Source organism: Carcharodon carcharias, chromosome 13 (genome assembly GCF_017639515.1).
Source record: "Carcharodon carcharias isolate sCarCar2 chromosome 13, sCarCar2.pri, whole genome shotgun sequence".
Taxonomy (NCBI): Eukaryota; Metazoa; Chordata; class Chondrichthyes; order Lamniformes; family Lamnidae; genus Carcharodon; species Carcharodon carcharias.
The window spans coordinates 103,071,393-103,092,658 of NC_054479.1; the positions used below are offsets into that span (position 1 = coordinate 103,071,393).

At 40.3% G+C, this 21,266-nt stretch overlaps 1 protein-coding gene across 2 annotated transcripts in view; it reads left to right on the plus strand.

Moving 5' to 3' along the window:
• Positions 1-21,266, plus strand: part of lamb1a (laminin, beta 1a) — a 91,349-nt gene that overhangs the window by 46,919 nt on the left and 23,164 nt on the right. For both annotated transcript variants that reach the window (XM_041203628.1, XM_041203629.1), the window contains 2 exons: positions 2,264-2,481; positions 6,544-6,640. In XM_041203628.1, the coding sequence (XP_041059562.1) occupies positions 2,264-2,481; positions 6,544-6,640 (315 nt within the window). The remainder of the gene's footprint in view (positions 1-2,263; positions 2,482-6,543; positions 6,641-21,266) is intronic.

Below are 21,266 nucleotides of genomic sequence, written 5' to 3' on the forward strand. Positions count from 1 at the left end.
CCCTTTTTCAGCTGTAAAGTCAGCATCTGCCCTAGTAGCTGAGCCACATATCAAGAATCTGAATGACTTGTGTTTCGAGCTGAAATCCGGTTTGGTGGAAACTAATGTTCTTTGCTTTTTTTTTTCTGTTTTACCTTCAGGCAGCTGTGTATAAATGTAAGCCTATCTAGGCTCCATATTACAAACTTCTCAATATGCATTGAATGGCAATGCATTTGACATTGTAATGTGGAATAGTGGCATTTTGGAATATTTTGAGTATGTGCCTTAAAGCCACATCAGCTTGCATTTAATAGATTCCTTAATGTACTGAAATATCCCAGGCTGCTGCACATAAAAGGGAAGTGGGAACAGTGACATTGACCAGGAGTTAATGGAAGTTCCAAATGGATGGGCGAAGAGGGTGATCTTTTAAGGAAGCTTTTGAAGGCGAGTAGTGATTGAGGAAATCCTGGAATTGTATGCAAACAGTTGGATGTCCAGTACACAGGAAGATAGGAATGAGTCGGGAGTGGGGAAGATTATAGCAGTCCATCAGGCAATAAGGGGTATGTCAGTGTATTGAAGGGTGGACTAAAACGGTGTCATATTTTACTCCTATTTTAATATCTTGTTGATGAGCAAGAAAAAGTTCCAGGATACGGCGCTGTGATGGTGGTAGGCTGTGTGACTAATGCTGGAAAAGATGGAGGAAAGAAGACATTAGGACAGTGGTAGAAACACTGAAGGTGTGAGCTGGAGAAGGTTATAAAGTTGGAGTGAAGTGAGGACACAAAAGTATTTGTGAAGTACTATTTTTGTCAGTTTAATTAATGTAAAATACAATTTATGCTTCATGTAAACTGTAGATTTAGTACAGTAGAAGCTAATATTAAAAATAGGAGCAAGATTAGGCCATATTGCCAGATGTTAATCATGACTTACTCTCCCAGAATAGTTCTTGATGTGGTACCTAACAGCCATTTCTTTGTTGTTTACCTTTAATTATATCACTTTATTAAAAAAAATAACAAATTTCATGTCAAATGAATTACTTTTGAAGTATAGTCTCTAAGTAGCCATGAATGCCAGTTTGCAGATAAGAACTTTCAGTTGAATGACCAGTTAGATAAGACCTTTCTGTTGAATGACCAGTTAATTTGCTTATGTTGGTGGCTGAGGGAGGAATGTTGGTTAGGGGAATACCTTTTGTAATTTAACATCTACCTGAGCAGCATCTCCAATTTAATATTCTGTGGGAAAGGCACACATCACTAAACGGCGTTGAATGTCAGCCTGGATTACATTCTCAAGACCTGTTAAGGCAAGAGTGTTCCTGCCTGGGCAAATTAGTGTTCTTTATTTGTATCATAACTTTCAAAGCAAAATTAATAAACTTTTCATTAAGCCAAATAACGAATATAATTATCCCAGTGTTTCTAATGGTAATGACTGAGTTTTAATAGTTTCAGAGGAGCAATGACAGTGAAATTAACAACAACTTCTGTTTGCACAGTTAAAGTCAGATATCCGGACATTGCTGTCTGTGCTTCCTCATAAGTTGCAGTGTGAAACCCTGCCAGACTGCAGTCAAGTAGAAATCATTGAACTGATTTAAAAACTTCTCTTTTACACTTTAGTCTCATTGCTTAAAGCCCTTAAAAGAGTTACACCAATGAAGTGCAAATAGTTTTCCAATGGCACACTAATGTTAACAGTTTTACTCCCTGATAAAATTATTTTTTTATTTGTGAAATGTCAAATTTCTCAATTATGATCAAGTTCACTTTTTAAATTAATCACATTTATTTAAAAAGTTCAGTATTTCATCATCTACCAAATCTTATGGGTATGTTCCAATTATTTATTTTGCTTCCTGTAAAATTTTAATTAAAAGTTTGGGGGGGGAGGGGGGGCGTCGGTGAGGGGGGGTGCGGGGAGAATCAGTGCATTTTACTTCCTAGTTTTCTGCCTATGAGCATACTTTCGTGTGATTGGCTGCTTATCCTACTTGTTGACATTATCATTGCTGGGTGCTTGGAGGTGGCTTTGGTGCCAGAGTGAATTGATGTTGGAAAAGGGGAAATCCATGCCACAGAGATTGTTGATCTTTGTGGGCAGCATTCTTTGAGATCAGCAGAGTGTGCTGGCTGCAAAATTTTGATTAATTTTAGTTTTGTTTGGCTATAATTTGTTCTACAGAGTAATTTTGCATTTCAGAATTCCTCATACACAATTTATACATGAAAGATAAATATATATGACTCTCCTGTTCTATTTTTAGAGTGTGTCTGCAACTACCTGGGTACATTACAAGCCCAGTGCACTTCTGCAGATGAATGTTATTGCAACCAAACCACTGGTCAATGTCCTTGTCTTCCCAATGTGATTGGCCTTATGTGTGATCACTGTGCACCTAATACCTGGAAACTGGCAAGTGGAACAGGTTGTGAGCTCTGCAGTTGTAATGAAGTCCACTCACGCATAGCATCTTGTAATGAGGTGAGAACATTCTGCAAAATTGTTACTCTGGTTGATTAAAAACATTTGGTTAAAATTTTGAACAATTTTATTGAGTTTCATGGTGCTTACTATTCAGAAATATTGGACAAACACTCATTATCCTTGACAAGTAATTCTAATCAATAATAATTTTGTTTAAGTTGGCCCCTGAAGTGTAACCTGAGCATTTTGTATTCATAGCCATGTTCTATTTACTGAATTGTGATCCAATCGCCTTACTATTAGAATGAAGCAGCAAATTTGAATGTGAACTCCAAGCTCAACAGGAACACACACTGGGAACTCTGACAAGGCTATCATTCTGGTGCACTGACCTCGTTAGCATTACAGGCCCTGTTACTTGAAGCCCTGCAGAGTACTGCTAAATTATACAGTTTTCTATTAAATGTGTCATAGTGAGGAGCTTAGTTGACATGGTGGAGTAACCACTGGCCTAGTGATTCGCATCTGAGTGAGGTGACAAGTGACTGCCCTTGACATCAAGGCAGCATTTGAGTGTGTGTGGCATCAAGGATCCCTAGCAAAACTAGAGTCAATGGCGATCAGGCGGAAAATTCTCCACTGGTTGGAGTCATACCTAACACAGGAAAATGTGGTTGTTGGAGGCCAATCATCTCGGTCTGAGGACACCACTGCAGGAGTTTCTCAGTGTCTCAACGCAGCCATCTTCAGCTGCTTCATCGATGACCTTCCTTCCATCATAAGGTTAGAAGTGGGCATGCTTGCTGATCATTGCACAGTGTTCACCATTCATGACTCAGATACTGAAGCAATCCGTGTCTAAATGCAGCAAGACTTGGACAATATCTGGACTTGGGCTGAAAAGCAGCAAGTCACATTTGTGCTATGCAAGTGCCAGGCAATGACCATCTCCAAAAAGAGATTCTAACCATCGTCCTTTTTGCCGGGGTGGGGGAGGCAGTTACCATTAACCAGAAACTGACCTTGACTACCCATATAAATACTGTGTCTACAAGAGCAGAACAGAGGCTAGGAAACCTCCAATGAGTAACTCTCACCACCTGACTCCCTAAAACCTGTCCACCATCTACAGGGCACAGTCAGGAGTATGATGGAATACTCTCCTCCTGCTTAGATGAGTGCAGCTCCAACAATGCTTAAGCTTGACAATCCAGGGCAAAACAGCCTGCTTGATTGGCACCCCATTCACATTCATTTGCTCCACTACTGATGCACAGTAGCAGCAGTATGTATCATCTACTAGATGCACTGCAGAAACTCACCAAGTCTGCTTAGACAGCACCTTCTAAACTCTCACCCGCTAGAATCTAGAAGGAAAAGGGCAGCTGATGCATGGGAACGCCACCACCTGGAGGTTCCCCTCCAAACCATTCACCATCCTGACTTGGAAATTATATCATCATTGCTGGGTAAAAATCCTGGAACTTCCTCCCTAACAGTACTGTGGATGTACCTGTACCAGATAGACTCCAGCAGTTCTAGAAGGCAGCCCACCAACGCTTTCTCAAGGGCAATTAGAGATGAGCAGTAAATGCTGGTTTAGCCAGTGACACCCACATCCATGAATAAAAAATGTTAGCTTAATAGTTTAAGACTAGCAAACCAGTGAGAGTTCAGATTCTCCTGTGGAAAGTTCTGAAATTTAATTCAAATACACCTGGTAATGTGGGAGAGGGTGGGGGGTGGGGGTGCAGGTCACTTGGCTCAGTAGCTGAAGTGTGTTGCAGAATGACGCCAATGGTGCTGATTTAATCCCCATGCCGGCTGCTGTAGCTGATGGAGGCCCATCTCATCTCCCCTCCTCATCTCGCCCCATGTATGTGGTGCCCCTCAAACTATTTATAACCAATTTGTGTCTCTCTCATGGAGAGAAATGCTTATCGTCTTTTGTGGACCATTGTTAATTACCACATTACATCTGGTAATTTATAGACTTCAGAGGAGGTGTCATGGGGCAACTATCCATGGTTCTACTGGGTTGTGATAAATACCCAAGTGGCTCAACTTCAAAATGAACTTCAAAAAAGATAACCTGCCCACGCCTACCTGATGTTTCCATATAACTGCAGTGGTTGATTCTCAAATGCTCTCTGTCCCTAAGAAGCCATTCTCACCTGCAAAAAGGCCCACTATCAGGATCATTAAGGATAAGTAAATATATCCGTGCAAGCATCACTTGCGTCCTAAGAATAAATAAATAAATTCAGCTCAGGAGTATGTGCAAAAACATTTTAGGCAATTTCCCCTGAATGGTTTAGCAATTTTATCCAGCAAGTAGTTTGAGCGGTACAGTCCAGGATTACAAAGAAATTTTAACCCCAGGTTTGGGCTGAGTTATATGATCTCGGGTGTCAACTGTACATGGGGAAATAAAACCATAGAAAAGGTACAGTGCAGAAAGAGGTCATTCAGCCCATGTCCGTGCCAGCCAAAGAAGAGGAAAAACGGAAACCAGCCACTCATTTTAATCCCACTTTACAGCACCTGGCCTGTAGCCTTCCAGGTTACAGCATTTCAGATGCAGATCCAGGTACCTTTTAAGTGAGTTGTGTTTCAGCCTCAACCACCAACTTAGGCAATGAATTCCAGATGCCCACCAGCCTCTCAGTGAAAAGCTTTTTCTTCATGTCCCCTCTAATCCTTCTCCCAATCGCCTTAAATCTATGCCCCCTGGTAATTGACCCCTCAGCTAGGGGAAATAAGTCTTTCCTGTCTACCCCTTCTAGGCCCTTCATAATTTTGTACACCTCAATTAGGCCACCCCATAGCCTCCCCTATTCTAAGGGAAATAGCCCTAGCCTATCCAATCTCTCCTCATAGCTGCAATTTTCGAGCCCTGGCAACATTCTTGTAAATCTCCTTTACTCTCTCCAGAGCAATTATGTCCATCCTGTAATGTATTGACCATAACTGTACACAAAATTCCAGCTGTGGCCTAACCAGCGTTTTATACAGTTCCATCATTACATCCCTGCTTTTGTATTCAATATCTCACCCAATAAAGGAAAGCATTCCATATACTTTCTTGACCAGCTGTCCTGCCAGCTTCAAGGACCTGTGGACATGCACTCCCAAGGTCTCTCACTTCCTCAACCCCACTCAATAACTTCCTGCTTATTGAGTATTCCCTTGCTTTGTTTGTCCTCCCCAAATGCGTTACCCCTCACTTTTTTCCAGATTGAATTCCATTTGCCACTTCTCTGCCCACTCAACCAAACCATTGATATAATTCTGGAGTTTACAGCTATCCTCTTTTCTGCCAGGGACCCTGTTTCATGATCACTGGATGTCTTTGAAAGTGAGTGTATGTGGACATGGAGGCAAATTAGGATAGGGATTTGCTGTGGTCCCATCCTTTTCCTCTTCTATTCCTCTCTTTCCTCTTCATCCCTTCCCTGCCTACACTTACTGTAAATGATCAATGAATTGCACCCACTAGAATCATTGAAGAGTCAATAGAATGGTTACAACACAGGAGGAAGCTGTTTGGACCATTTCATCCACGCCAGCTCTCTGCAAGAGCAACTCACTTAGCCTTTTTCCCTGTAGCCCTGCAAATTTTTTCTCTTCAGGTGCTTATCCAATTCCCTTTTGAAAATCTTAATTGAATCTGCCTTCACCACGCTCTCGGGCAGTGCAATCCAGATCCTAAACAGTGTGTGGAAATAAGTTCTACCTTATGACACCTCTGGTTCTTTTGCCAATCACTTTAAATGAATGTACTCTGGTTCGTGACCTGTCCACCAGTGGGAATAGTTTTGCCCTATCCTTGGCAAGGCATTAGAGGGAAACTGCCTGGGCAAGGAGTCCCATCTGAAGTAAATTTCAGAGAGTCTTGTCTAGTGGGTATGAATCCATTGCATGAAGGTTAACCATAGCTGACTCGCATTTGTTAAATTTGACCATAGCAGTGGAAGTGGAGGGGAAAATGTGCTTTTCTCATCTTGATAAGGAATATTTGTAGTTTGTTTGCTCAGTTTACCTTTTACTCTTCAGTTGCAAATTAGTTAAAAATAAAGTCAATGGGAGATGATGTCAGCTTCTGTCATTTTTTTACAGTTCACAGGGCAGTGTCAGTGCATGGCTGGATTTGGAGGACGAACTTGCAGTGACTGTCAAGAATTCTTCTGGGGAGATCCTGATGTGGAATGTATGAGTAAGTAGCTGTGCACAAAATATTGGAGTTTACCTAATGGTTGCTGATCATGAAAAACCTAAGTTCAGGAAATACAAGTGATTTCTTGATCTGTTGTATTATGAAAATCAACTTCTGTATTGTCTTAAGGACACATTGGACAATGCTGAAATGTGAACTAAACTTAATTGGTTTCCTGAGTTTATTTTTTAAGAAACCTACAAGGCATTTATGTAATTGAGATGTATGCAATAGTTTTCTCACACCCCAACTGTTTACATTAAACAATCTGGCAGGTTGTATGGTTTTTGAAATTCTATCTTCAAGAATTCAAAGTGCTTTTTCTTTCTTTGTGCTACACTGTTTTAATTCTGCTTTGGTCTTGTTTCAAGTTTCCACATCTGATATGATCAATGAAGGAATGAAATGATGAGTACCTTTTTGATGTTCCAAAGTAGTGGCAACATCATGTATATCCAAGTTAGACACTTTATTGTAAAATTGACATAAATGCTTACTATGTAGACTAGATTTCTTCATGTATGTTATGTACAGCATTGGTACCATTGCTAGTAACATTGCTGTGAACTATCTGGATAACTATTGAGTTAGATGTTTTGGAGATTACATCTATGTAGCTACTAAAAAGAAAACAGTATTATGGTTCCCAAAGATGTTTGTTTTTTTTGCTAAAGAAAACTTGATTTTTTACAGTTCTTTTCACATCTGTCAGATATCCAAAAACAGTTTTCAGCCAATTAAGTGCTTTTTGAAGTGTAGTCACTGCTGCTTTTCCTACACTACAACCGACTATTTTGCACACTGCAAGCTCTCAAACAGCAAAGTAATGATGACCAGATGATCTGTTTTTCTGATGCTCATTGAGGAATAAATATTGACCAGGACACCTGGATTAATTCCCTGCGCTTCTTTGAAATAAGGTGTTTTTTTAGTCCATTTGAGAGGCAGACAGAGTCTCAGTTTAACATGTGATCCAAAAGATGGCCCCTCTGACAGTACAGCATTTGCTCAGTATGGCACTGGGGTATCAGCGTGGAGTGGGACTTGAACTCCTGACCTTCTGACAGGTTAATATACGACCTGCTGAGCCACAGCTGACACATCAGTGACCTAAAGACCTGAGGAGGAGAAATAATGTTCTAGTAAGATGCAACAGAAATTGAATGTAGAATTTAAGGCTGTCTTTTCAGAGTATGCCTGGGCAAACAGAAATCTGACCCTAGCAGACTCCAATTTGAAAACCTTTGTTTTCAGTATTGTGTGTGAGGACATATCTTTGTATATTACTTAGCACAACAGAACTATTAACTGTTTATCATGTAAATAGCTTAAATTTATAGGATTATAAATTACTTAAGATATTGAACTGTAAATTTTGAAATCCACTAAATTGACTCATGATTAGCTTCCTAATTTCCATTTATTATTTTTAATCATGGTGAAAACAATACAGTTACTAATAGTGGACTAAAAATCCGTGATCTGCTTCATGACTGAAGCTATTACAAGCGGGAATCATGTTCTGCCTTTGACACTGCTGGTTTTTCTGGGGTCAGACAATTTGCATCATATGGGTGGACACCTGCTTGGTGAAGTTGTAGGGGTGGGGCTTGTAACATCAAAATCATTAATCACATTTAAAATTGGTCAGCTAAGTCGATTTTACAGTGGCCACACTCAAGTCTTGCGTCCCAGGCCAAGAATCCTCATGAAGACAATTTGCGTACTCCGTTTCTGCCATACAAGGGTGCTGTGTGTCTGCATTTTTCCACTGCATGATATTTGGATTGCTCAGGAGACAGGATGTGTGGGAATTCCAGCGGATGACTGTTCTTGGTACTATGTCAGGAGGCAGGCACAGGAACTCTCCATAATCATGTCTTTAACCCCAGTTAGTTACCAGGTCCTGCCCTGTTGCTCTTCCCACTTATTCGTCTCAACTCGATTGAAGAATTGCAAGGAATGCATAGCACAGAAACAGACCGTTCTGTCCAACTAGCCCATAAAGGTGTTAATACTCTCTGCAAACCTATGTTCTGCATCAGGACCTGAAGATATTCTGGCTAAAGTTAAATATATTCTGTCTTCATGAAACAATAGTTAGTCAGTTGGTAGATGTGCAGATCTAAAATCCTATTTTTAACTACACTGCAATATTTTTACTCCAAATTATCAGTCACGAGGAAATATATAGAGATATTGTAACTGACCAGCTAGTAAGTTGGCAATCATCCCTGCATAGGATCTGGATTTTATTTAATAGTTTATATCATTGAACTGATTTCCGTTTCACTTTTCTCATGTTCACTGAAATCAGTTGTCAATGAGGCCACAACTAGAATAGGTTTCACTTCTTCTGTGGATTTTTGTCTTGGAACTGAAAGTTGTCTTTTTAATAAACTGCCATTGGAGATGTGTGAGCTAAATATTAGAACAGTTGCATCATTTATCTGTATAGTAGATTAACTGCCAGCTTGTTACATGGTAAAACTTTCATCTAATTTGTGACGTCAAATGATCAAATAAAGTAAGCATATACTTCCTTTTGTTACATGTAATGAGCAAACAAGTAAATGTCATTAACGATCAGTGTCCTTAAGGAGTTATTTACATTTTTCAAAAGATTTGCCAAAGTACTGAGAATTTGAAAATAGTTGGCACCTTCTGCCTGATTTGGTTCTCTTCTGTGTGTACACTCTGTGCCACTGACATGAATCACAATGTTCTAGCAGCTGTTTGAGCCTGCCCCTCCTGGCCCAGTTTCAGAATTCAAATATGAACTCTAGCAAAATAATACTTTGTTAGATTGTGAAGCATTTCTAACTTGTTCACAACAACTTTTCTCCAACCTTTTTAAGTGTTCCTCACAGCTAACAATTTTTATTTGTACAACTGAACCTGACCATAAAACATTCGTACTTTCGTCCTACTTCTGGAAGTAGGATGAGTAATTAGCAGCCTTGTTGCAAAGTAGTTTAACAAAGTATTTACAACGCAGAATCAGGCCATTTGTGTATGTTCTGCAAGATCCCCCTCTTGCTTCCTTCATCTAACCCCATCAACATATCCTTCTATTCCTTTCTCCCTCATACTGATCTAACTTGCCTTTTATATGTATCTGTGCTGTTCGCCTCAACTAATACATGTAGTAGTGTTCCATATTCCAACCACGCTGGGTATAGAAGTTTCTCCTAAAACACATGCTGGATTTATTAATGACAGTTTTTGCATTTTAATTGGATGGGAACTTGAAGGAAATAAATTTGCAAGGCTGTGGGAACAGAGTGGGGGAATGGGACTGACTGGATTGCTCTACAGAGAGACAGCGTGAACTAGATGGGCAGAATAGCCACCTTGACTGTAAATGACTCTGATTTTTGGCCCCTAGTTCTGATCCCACCTACAAGTGGAAACATCATCTCTGTCTACCCTATCAGTTTTTTTTTCCCTGGAGAAAAAGAGCCCAACCCTGTTCAGTCTTTCCCGATGGGTCTAACCTGTTCTGGTATCATTCTACTAAATCTTTTTTGCATCTTCTCTAGTTGGAGACCAGAACTGTTCACTCTAATCAAGATTCTTTACAAGCTTAACCTAACTTCTCAGCTTTTCAATTCTGTCCCTCTAGAAACGAACCCAGCACTTTGTTGGTGCTTGATTTAATTTTGTTGCATGGTAGAGGAAAAAATGGTACACTGTGGGGTAAGAGCTGGGCCAAATGGCCACCTCCTGTTTTTCTATGTCACATACTATCCAAGAACAAATAAGGTGTGATCTGTGATGCAAGATAGTTACAATTGAGCAATTGCCAAAACACTATCAAAGGTTGTTAATAAGTCAGTTTATTTCCAGAAGTAGGACTGCTCTCCCTTTTTGAACCAGTAAACCTTCAAGACGTATCATAAAAATATAATCTATCTTTGTCAAAAATGAAATATCAAAACTGTTTAGTAAGTTCAGAAGCATTAAAGACATGGAAGTGGCATAATAAATACCCATGTGACTTTTTTTTGGAGGAGCACATAATGGAGCACACTGCAGTAGTTTCCCACGTAAAGTGTGTTGGTCAAGAATGATCACCATGTAGCAAGGCAAGCATTGGCATACGGGCATGTGCACCTGAGAGAGGGAATAAGGCAGAAAATACTAGAATTTGTTAGGATAATTGATTTTATCATTTTCTGAAATGGGTTTTTCTACATAGGGTCTCTACTCATGGAGATGTTAAGATTTTTGATAATCTTTTTCCCCAGTACCTGCTAATATGCTCAATTCTATTTCAAGGGTGTGAAGATTTACACAAATCATGTAAGTAGCACCATCAAGAATAATTTAAGTAGTGCAGCTTCAAAATGTCATGTTTTACTGCCCTCCACTCTCCACTTGCCAATCTGTGGTCATGTTGAATCTAGCTCCAAGTCAGTCTACAGACCAGAGAAAAGTGCTTAGTGGTGGCATCAAGGGTGATGTAGTTAGAAGGAGCAAAGGAGAAGGTTCCTATTTCCTTGTTTAAGCCCCATAACCGAGAGTTGAGTGAATTACTGTCAGGCCATCGTGTTACCAGCTGTTGGGAAATTCCTCCGACGGTACATCTCCTAAGTTAAGCCATGTCTTCCCACTCAGTGTCATATTAGAGCACCAAGTTGCAATGTGGACCTGAATTTTATGCTTGGTGTGGGAGCGCGATTGGCAGGCCCCAAAGCAGATGTGGTGTCCATTTCTGCCTACAATCAGCTGCCAACCTTGATTTTACAGCTGGCCAGTGCAAAAAGCACCGAGCCTGGCACAGTGTTGTTGGCAGGAGCAGGATGAGCGTTGGGTCCGGGGATGGAGTGGTGAGGGGAGTTCCCTGAGGGGTGCCAAGAGGTGGTTAGAAGCCTCAGGGAGTTGTATGTGTATTTCATGCCTGGAAGGATATTTTCTGTCGGAGCAGTAATGACGGCCTCAGGACCTGCAAGCCATGACAGGCAGGAAGGCAATGCTCATGGGCACTCTGCTCCCTGTTTTACCAATGTCTGCCTTACATGTTCTGCTGGAGGCAGAGTGCCTGGCGGGATATATTGATCCCGCGGAACAAGGCTACCTCACCAAACCAACGTGGTGTGGACAAAGGTACCCGCCTGCGTGAGCAGGCGTGATGTTGTGTACCATACTTGGCTCCAGTGCAGGAAAAGGTTCAGTGACCCCCTGCGCTCTGCCAGGGTGTATTCTGAGTCCGTTTGGAACTGTGTATAGATGTCTTAGTGGGTGGCAGAACTTGTTGGCGCTCATGGTTGTGAAATGCAGAGTGCCAAATGGTGCACATCCCTGTGCCTTGTGAGACAGAAAAGCTTGGATGCATGCAGTGATGAGGGTTGGACACTTCATCTGTGTCTCTTTGGCAGGTGGGGGTGCTGGTATGGAGGAGAAGAAGAGTCATAATGCTGAGGAGCGAGGACAAACGGCTGGAGGTATACCCAACCTCCTGATTTTGGCACTGGACCTCAGACATGTCCAGGTAGCAAGAGCGCTGCCTGTAAACTCTGGCTGCAGGATAATGACATCTTCTGAGGTCCCTTCTGCCTTGCACTTCCTGCTGACCCTGCACCCTCTTTGGCTGTGCCTCTCCAAAAGTTGCTTTCTGGGACATTGCCTGCAGGCACCATGCCTCTCCCTTCTGGTCCTCTCCTCTCCTGAGGAAGTCCCTCCAGAATAGACAATTCCCATTTGCTGATATGCAGATTGCACAGGATAATGCCCTAAAGGAAGCTCTCAGCAGAAAGCCTCTGAAAATGCAGGTAAACCAAAGAGTCGTCCAAAACATCAAGAAAATGCAGTGAACTGTCTGAAAACCACCTCCAACCAACTCAGCCAGACTCCTCCCTACTCAACTTGCCAAGATCCTATTCGACTTTTATCCCACCCTGGATCATGTTTTAATTGGAAATGTGATAGTGGCCTTGCAAAGTGCGCCGAGTATGAACTCACATGAGCTACGTAAAATCCTGGTGAATTGCCACCTTAATTGGCTCAATTGCCCTGTAATTTTAGGCAGGCACGTACGGACTTTTGAGATCCATGCGTGCCGACCGTAATATCTTGCAATGACATCAGGATGCCTCTGACAACGTCTTGAGTGATTTTGCACTAGATTGGGACAGCCATCTGCCCACTCCAACACCACAAAATTTAGGCCATGATGTTATTTGTGTATCTCCATAACCTCTTTGAAGAGATTTGCATTTTGCTCACTCTTTCCATTGATTTTATTTTCCTTCGCTCTCAAAGACATTGGCCTGAATGAAACATACAAGACCAGCTATGAAATAGAATATTTTGGTTTTACATCAGAAGTTGATGAGCTCACTTAAGATGGGAAGATTTTCTGAGATGGGCAGTATGAGTTAAGCCAATTCCTGAAAAGATTTCTTGGCTCTTTGTTGCTGTGTCATTGCCTGTTTTGTCTGTGGTTATATGGTGGTGTTACAGTTCACTCAGGAAGTCGAGTTGTGGTGGCAACGTGCACTTTTACATGTGTGTGGTAGTCTGGAGCTCTGGATGGTGATGGTTGAGGCCCCAATTTCTTTCCATCACATGGCTGATCAGGGATATCTCCCATTCTTACTGCCTGCCATAGGCATGCGTTGGAAGCATTTGAAGGTTGACATTCAAACAGTTTGGAAGCATTATGAATACATCATCTTTGACCATCAAGTCCTGGGTTGGGAGTTCAACCCGGAGTTTCCCACTGCACCACAAGACCACCTATGTTTTTGTACTGTCCATCTAGCATGGGCATCTATAAAATGCAAATGATGAACATTTTTATTCCAAAGTGGTTTCTACGGATAAAAATTGTCAAATGTGCTGCAGTTTGGTATCAGCTGAATATCCTGTTTTACACTGGAATACACTGGAACGGCAAATTATGTATGTAGCATCTGACAGCAGATGGTTAAAATGTGCAACAGGAAACAGGCATGTCCCATCTGTAAGGATATACTGGGGTTTGCTAATGGAACAGATTACACTAAATATGTGATCTTGCCAAACTTCAAATCCACTGAGTAGGCTGCACAATTTAACACAATGTTTTGGTTTGATAAACATTAACCTACTCCTCATTTCTCTCCTACAATCCCCTGCTGAAAAGTATGCATGGTAAAACATAAAGCTCGGTGTTCATGCCTACTATGCTGAAGTGCCTACCAAGCTGAAGTGATCAGCTTCCAAGCTTGCCCATAAACAATGGTCAGAAAGCTAAATGTACATGATGGATTTATGCTCCAAATAGAATTAGACACTTTGTGAAAGGGAGAAATTAAGGTCCAGATTTCCAGGATGACTGCATCACAGAACATTTCCTGTTCACATTCCTTTATCTTAGTAGGTGAATATTAATCCTGCTCTTGTCTCAATATTTATATCCTCTTTGTAGCCAATAACCTTTCTGCATTCTGTGGTGCCCTGCAAAATCTTATCATCCCCTCTTATCTTATTACAAGATTAATGAGTAACACAGTTACTTTCTGAGTAACACATTATTTGTTCAATACAAGCAAAAGCCAGTCCTGATTGGCCAAGCTACTTAGGCATACAGTTACATCAGCATGCAAATTCATTGTTCCTTTTTTAAATAGCAAAAGCTGTTCCCTTGAAATTGCATTTAAAGTGAGTTAGCTGCAGAACTACAAAAATGTGCAAGTCTAATCTCTGTAAACCTTTGCTATGATTTTAAAATCAACATTTGTTTCAGTCCAGACAGCTGCTTACGCCAGAGTTCTGGAAGATTTCCTGTTGAAATTTGCAAAAATGAGATCGAGTCACTTAACAAGGAGTTAAAATCTTCATAATATGTGTACGCAGTAATACTTATGGCACAGAGTCAATGAAGATTTATTTGAATGTTCAAGATTGCCAACCCAAGCTTTAAGCCTGAAATGAGTTAAAGAAACATGAGCTATGAAGTACATCCACTTGTATTTCTTGTTAAATCCAATAATTCTTCATTGGGAAAAAAAATTCTATGGATGAATGCAAATATACCATATGCTTAATCATGTTAGCTTATTATCAGTTACACTGGAACAGTAGCCAAAATTTCTAAGCATAGAAATAGAATAAACTAGTGACTTTAAAATAAAATGAAAATCTGAGGTTCGGAGGTTGTCATAGGATAGCACTTCCTATAGTCAGTACAACCCGATAGTGAATTTAAAACTGACCATAGATTCTGTGAAGAAGTCTTTCTCACACTTCACTTGTCTTCTCCCATTTTACTTGGTGTTGCCACAATGTTGGTTGATCACCCTTCTCCTGTCAGTCACCCGTTCCTCATCCAGTCCTACTGTTTAAGTCTCTCGCCACTGGCCTTTCCATTTGGTCTTCTCCCTTTTCCTGGCAGTCAAATCTCCATCATTCATCTCACCACATTCCTTGTTTCTCTCCCTAACAGATGACTATATCATATCAGTCTCTTTGTTTTTTCTTTGCTCCCACTCTGTGCCACTTTTTCTTTCATCTATCTTCCTCTATCTCTACAGTTTGAAAGTTAGTTGCATTTTCATAAAGCCAGAGCTCACACATACTCTTTAACAAATGTGACATCACTTCTTAATCACTATGTATAGAGCAGGTATTTTATGCCTGTTGAGCACCATGGACAAACACTTTCCTGTTGCATGGCAATGACCTGTAACAGACACAGATGGTAGTGCACTGAGGCACCATTTAATGACCACCTGCAACTACAGTTACAGCTGTCAAATTTATTGAGCCTGGTGACATATGGACCGAGAAAGTAACCACTCTGCAGACCAAGGAGGCTTATGAGACAAAATGCTGTTTCAATATTGAGCCCACTGGAGGAGTGCATCATTCAAGTAAGGAATGGGGTTGATTCTGCTACCAGTTTATACTGATACAGTAGCTGTTACCTCCTGAGGTTCTAGTACTGATTTGGAATGGTGCTTAACTTCTTGAGACTACACCAACTTCCTTTTCTTGCTGTAAAAGAGGTGGGTTTATAACACATTGGCATTATAACATTGTGCAAAATTATCTAAGCAAAAGCTCTGGTTGATCTTTTTTAAGTACTGCACAGGCTATTTCACAAATGGATTTGTTGCAATGCTGCCTAAGAATAACCATATAAAGTAGAAACTCTGTTAAAACCATACTTGAAAATCTTGCAGCTTTTTCACTTGTTACAATCATTGGCCAGACCCCCCAAGTTGTTGGTAAGATCCTGTTAAGGGCCAGTAACATTTTGTTGAAAGTAGACAAAGTTTGAAGTTCAAGACACTTGTTCAGTGAAGAAAGCCACAAGATTCCATGGGTTTTGAGCAAACAAAAGTAAACTTCATGGTACAAGGTCAGAAAGATGAAACAATTTACAACGTGTATGTTAGACTCTAACATTCAGGGTTAATATGAGGTACATATGAATTAATAGGCAAACTGTGTTCAAAAACATTGTGCAATAAATGCCAAATGTGACCAAAACTGATTTCTCAACAGCCCACCTTGACGTTAGTAAAGCTGAGAGTCAATCAATCCCACTGAAACTCCGTCTCTCACGAGGGATTCCAATCTTCACTTTCAAAGATCTCACCTTGGAATTCTCCAAAAATTGCCCCAACTCAGACGACTTCAACACCGGCCACCTCACAGGGTTTCAGTCTTATCTCCTGAGATTCCACTCCCATGAATTCCTGAGTCTACACTCAAGCACCAACTCACAAGCACAACTTCAGCTCTTTAGCCACACCAAACAGAACTGCTCCAAACAGGTACCTTTGTTCCAACGGCCTGCAGCACAGAGTCACCAACCTTCAGGGCTCCCCTTGAGCCCTCTTCACTTAGTCTGCTACCCACAGCCCTTTTCCTGTTTGGCACCTTTTTTCTTTGCACCTGTCTTTTTAACTGAACTGGGAGTTTTCCTGCCCCTGTCCCCTCTCTGAGACTCTTTTGGGACCTTGCCTGGGACACTTACTTGCCTTTTCGATGACACTCTGCTCCCAGTCACATGACCCAGGTTTTCTTACCATTTCCCTTTATTCACAGAAGCATTGGCCCAAAGAAGGTTAAAATACTGATCTGCGCACATGCAGGCTCTCCCGGTCTGTGCATGAGCGAAAGCTCCAGGGTCCGTCAGGAGTTCAAGTCCCCAACCTCCAGTCTCAACATTAAAGTATTGCTTTTGTAACAACACTTAAATATGGAGGATAATTTGCAAATAAACAAATTACTCTTTAATGCTATCTTCTATGTTGATTTTAAAATATAAAACTGAAAATGGTTTTCATACTTAAGAGATAGACATACCTGTCAATCATTTGCTTTAGCACTTGAACTGTCATGCAATAAATTACAACAACTTTGAACTTTTTGAAATGTTTTTACAGGATATATGTTAGACTGTCTCTAGGGGGATGATTTTAAGGGACAAGACTTTTGAATTTGATGCTTTTAGAAAATTGGAACAGTACAGTAAAATTTTCATGCACTTCAACCATGCATTTGAGGTCAGAGGTCAAAATGTTTTAATATGTATGGACATGCAAAATTTGATTACCAGCACTATCAGCCTTTTTAACAGAAACTTGAGCATTTGTAGACAATATGTAATTGTTTTGAGTAACTTAATACCCTCCAAATCATTCCCACCCACATCCTAGTACATAGAATGTCACTGAATGCCATTACAGATGGTTAAGATTATTCTGTGGTCAAACACAAAACATCTGGCTTTCAAACTACCCTGAAGTTTGCACTGGAGGAATGTCAAACTATTGAAATAAGCAATCCTGAGTGGCTCTGGTGGGGGTTTGAAAGGAACTTTGACTATTTAACTTCAGTCAATTCATTGTGTTAAACTAGCAAAAATAATTTCCTGTAAATTTATAATGAATTACATATTTTGAAAGGGTTGCATTTTTAAAATTATTCTTGTTCAAATTCAGCTATGCTCCTATCTTCCCCTCAGTCCCCAGTATTATAACATTTGTTGAGATGATGTGTCCTTCTTCCAAACACTTTGTACCTGGGTCAGTCTGCTTTGCTGAAGTGGTACTAATTGTGGCTATTTTTCTGTCACAAAGGGCAGGTGCTTTGCTTACAACTATAGCTGCTTGAAGCTGAGTCGTCACATCACCCTATCTCTCTATTTGTAGCCGGCTACATGTGTCTCTTTACTTCTACTTGCTATTATGCAGGAGGATCTATGTCAGCAATTTACAGTGAGCAGTTTTAAGTGCTATTAATCAAGTGACTCAGTAGTGATGCATTCAGCTGTTAGCAAATAATCTACTGAGTGATTTTAGAAATTGTAATTTCCATGCCTGTGATATGACATGAAAACTTCAAATGGTCCACACTGTGGTACAGGAGCTTTTGTAAAGTTCGTTAAATTGATAGCATGTCACAGTCGGATGTGATTTCCTGCAGGGACCTTTGATCTTTGCAGTGTCTGTTCTACCAAACAAAATGCCGCAACATGATGGTAATGATCTGCGTAAACTGTGTGAACCTCTCCTCCTCACAGACTGTAAATTTCTTCCTTTGTTCATTTGTCTGTTTTCCATTGTTAAATAGCAGTCTTGGGGTCAGTAATTTCCTGCTTGGTGACATCCTCTCCCACTCACTTCGATATTGACTTATCACCCGAGGTCAAACTAGAGTAGAAGACCCTTTACTAAATTACAATACTTCTTTCACACTCAACCCCACCACCATGTCAAGTATGTGATCAAATTACCAAGTTGGTCACAGGTACTATTAAGGGGGGAGGGAAGTAATTAAGATCAAGTTTCTAAAGGATTCACTTGATCTATATGTGGTTCCACTTTCAACAAAAGGTTAAAATGTGTTTCAAGTGTTAATTAATAATTAGCATACATACTAGCTCCTTGGCAAATCTGTTCAACATACTGTCAGTTTTTTGTCTATGCAGTATTAGACTAATTAAAATGGGAAATACAATAAAATGCATTCACATAGCATCAGTGATTAATTCTCTTGCTGCATTTTAGAAGAAAAATAAAATTGTTGTTATGAGGGAATAAAACTGGTGGAACTTTCTTTTATAGTAGATCATTTAGTGCAATCCATGATAATTTGCATCCTGAGTTGTAGTAATTGTTGGCTTTGGCTTGTCATTTCCTTTTGTCCCAATTATGATGGGCATTTTTTGGTTTTGATTCCAAACTTTGTCCAGTACAGTGAATTTTTGGCTGAATGTTTATTTGCCTCACCAGTTTCTTGCCTTTCTTGTTTTACATTCAGTGTACAAACAGATCCTTGCTTTCTCTTTCACCTCTTCACCCAACATAATAGCATCACGTTCCCAGAAAGTTTTGAAACTGTTTTCAAGCATGTCAAATGCAGGTGTGCAACAATTAGTTATAATTTTCAGAGAAAATGAGTGTTCAGAGTCAAGTGTCCATTAGTCATTGAAGGTGGCAGGACAGGTTGAGAGTGGTTAATAAAACAACTGTATTCTAGGCTTTATTAATAGGAGAATAGAGTACAAGAGTAAGGTTATGTTAACTTCATATAAATCACTGCTTCGCCCTCAACTGGAATGTTGTATACAGTTCTGTGCCTCACTTTAGGAAAGATGTAAAGGCACTAGAGAGAGTGCAGAAAAGATTCACAAGAATGGGATGAGGAATTTCAGTTACATAGATTGGAGAGGTTGGGGCTGTTTCCCTTGGAAAAGGGAAGCATGAGAGGAGATTTGATAGAAGTGTTCAAAATCATGAGGGGGCCTGGACAGAGCAGAGAGGGAAAAACTACTCCCCTTGGTGAAAGGCTAGAGAACAAGAGGGCCCAGATTTAAGGTAATTAGCAAAATAAGTCATGGACTATGAGGAAGAACTTTTTCACGTGGCAAGTGGTTAAGATCTGGAATGTGCTGCCTGAGATTGTGGTGGAGGTAGGTTCAGTTGAGGCATTCGAGGGAACTGGATTATTATCTGAAAAGGAAGAATGTGCAGGGTTACAGGAAGAAAGCGGGAGAATGCCACAAGGTGAATTGCTTTGTAGGATGATGGACAAAGATGTTGCTAGCTTATTGGTTTTACAGCAACAGAGGATATTGATCCTATTTTGTGGTCACCTAGCATAGGTGTTATCAGCTGGAAAATTTCAAGGAGTTTGCCATATTCTCTTTTTAAAGGTAGTAATCAATTTTACTTCCAGCGGGGATTGCTAGAGTTTAGTGTGCTTCCAGATGCATTCTCTGTGCTCGGTTGCTCAGACATATTCGTGGTTAGCCTCTGATTACACTAGGCATCTTTGCAAAAGAACCGATACACCCCAGCTTAGGGGCTTTAAAGCCAATTGTAGTCTCTTCATACCACCCTGTTCACTGCCCTCAGCCCAACTCAGTGAAGGGAGAAAATACTAGCTTGAAGGAGAAAAATATTGCAGGGATCTGGAGAAAGAGCAGGGGAATATACACAAGCTGGGTGCTACTGAGCCCATTCTGAATTGCAAAATTCCAAACCTGGATCTTGAGCATTGCTGATTGCATCTCATATGTATGTCCTACTATTTATTTTGCTTGCTAAAATGATTAAAGAGTGAATTACAATCTGCCTTTGCTTCCTGGTTTGGCCATGAGAATACTACAGTCTCATCAGTAAACTTGCTGACCTCGCTGTTGCTGATCACCATAGATCCGCTATAGATGGTACCAGATTCAAAGTCAAATTGGAGTAGGGGAAAGCAACACTCAAGTCTGCTAAATCTTCATGAGCAACTTTTTTCAAGGTCAGCGGCGAGCTCCACCCCCTTTGTCTTTGCCTGCAAAATTCAGACAATTATGCTTTTTTTTGTAATTTATTGCATACACTGGTTTATGGAATTCAAAATTAAAAAGACTGATGTTTTTAGGGTGCTTTATTAAGTCTCATAAATGTAACAAAGCATTTCACCTAAACTTATTTTGAAGTGCAGATGTCATGTAGGCAATACAGAACTATTTATTTATAAGATTTCACAAACAGTAATAAAATGACTTTTACTGGTTTGAGACCAGCTGAGACAGCAATGTTGGCTAGGATCCCAAGAGTTGTTGCTGATGTTCTTTGCTAAAGAATTAATACAACAGGTTAAATCATGCAACATAATGTGTGCAGTGTGGAATGTAAATATTGTTTTGCTAATATATAAACTAACATTAATTCCACAAAAATGAATAGACTTGGTGGTACAATGGGTTATGCTGGGCTTCCACTTCTGGACAGTGCATTCATGTTCAGCCTAAATAGGTAGACTGAAAGACCTATGAAATGAGTTTGGGCAGTCTAAATCTGTTTCCTAGTGGCCATGATCGCTCAGCACAAAAGAACACCTATTTTTACACTAAAGTGGTATTCTTTCTTGGACATGATGACTGGTATTGGAAATGCAAAAATGTCATTGTGCAATTCAGGGTAGATCATCTGAGATGATTGAGGGAGATTATAAGGCAAGAGTAGAGAGAGTGTTGCTATGCAATTAAATGTGCTATATTTGGCCTTGGAGTACTCAATGCTATTAGTTTAGTGAAAAGTATTCTATTCCCTTGCATTAACATCCCTTGCCTTCATAAGTAGTTCATTCACAAAAGGACTTATTGGCCCAGATTTTCCTTTGTCAATAG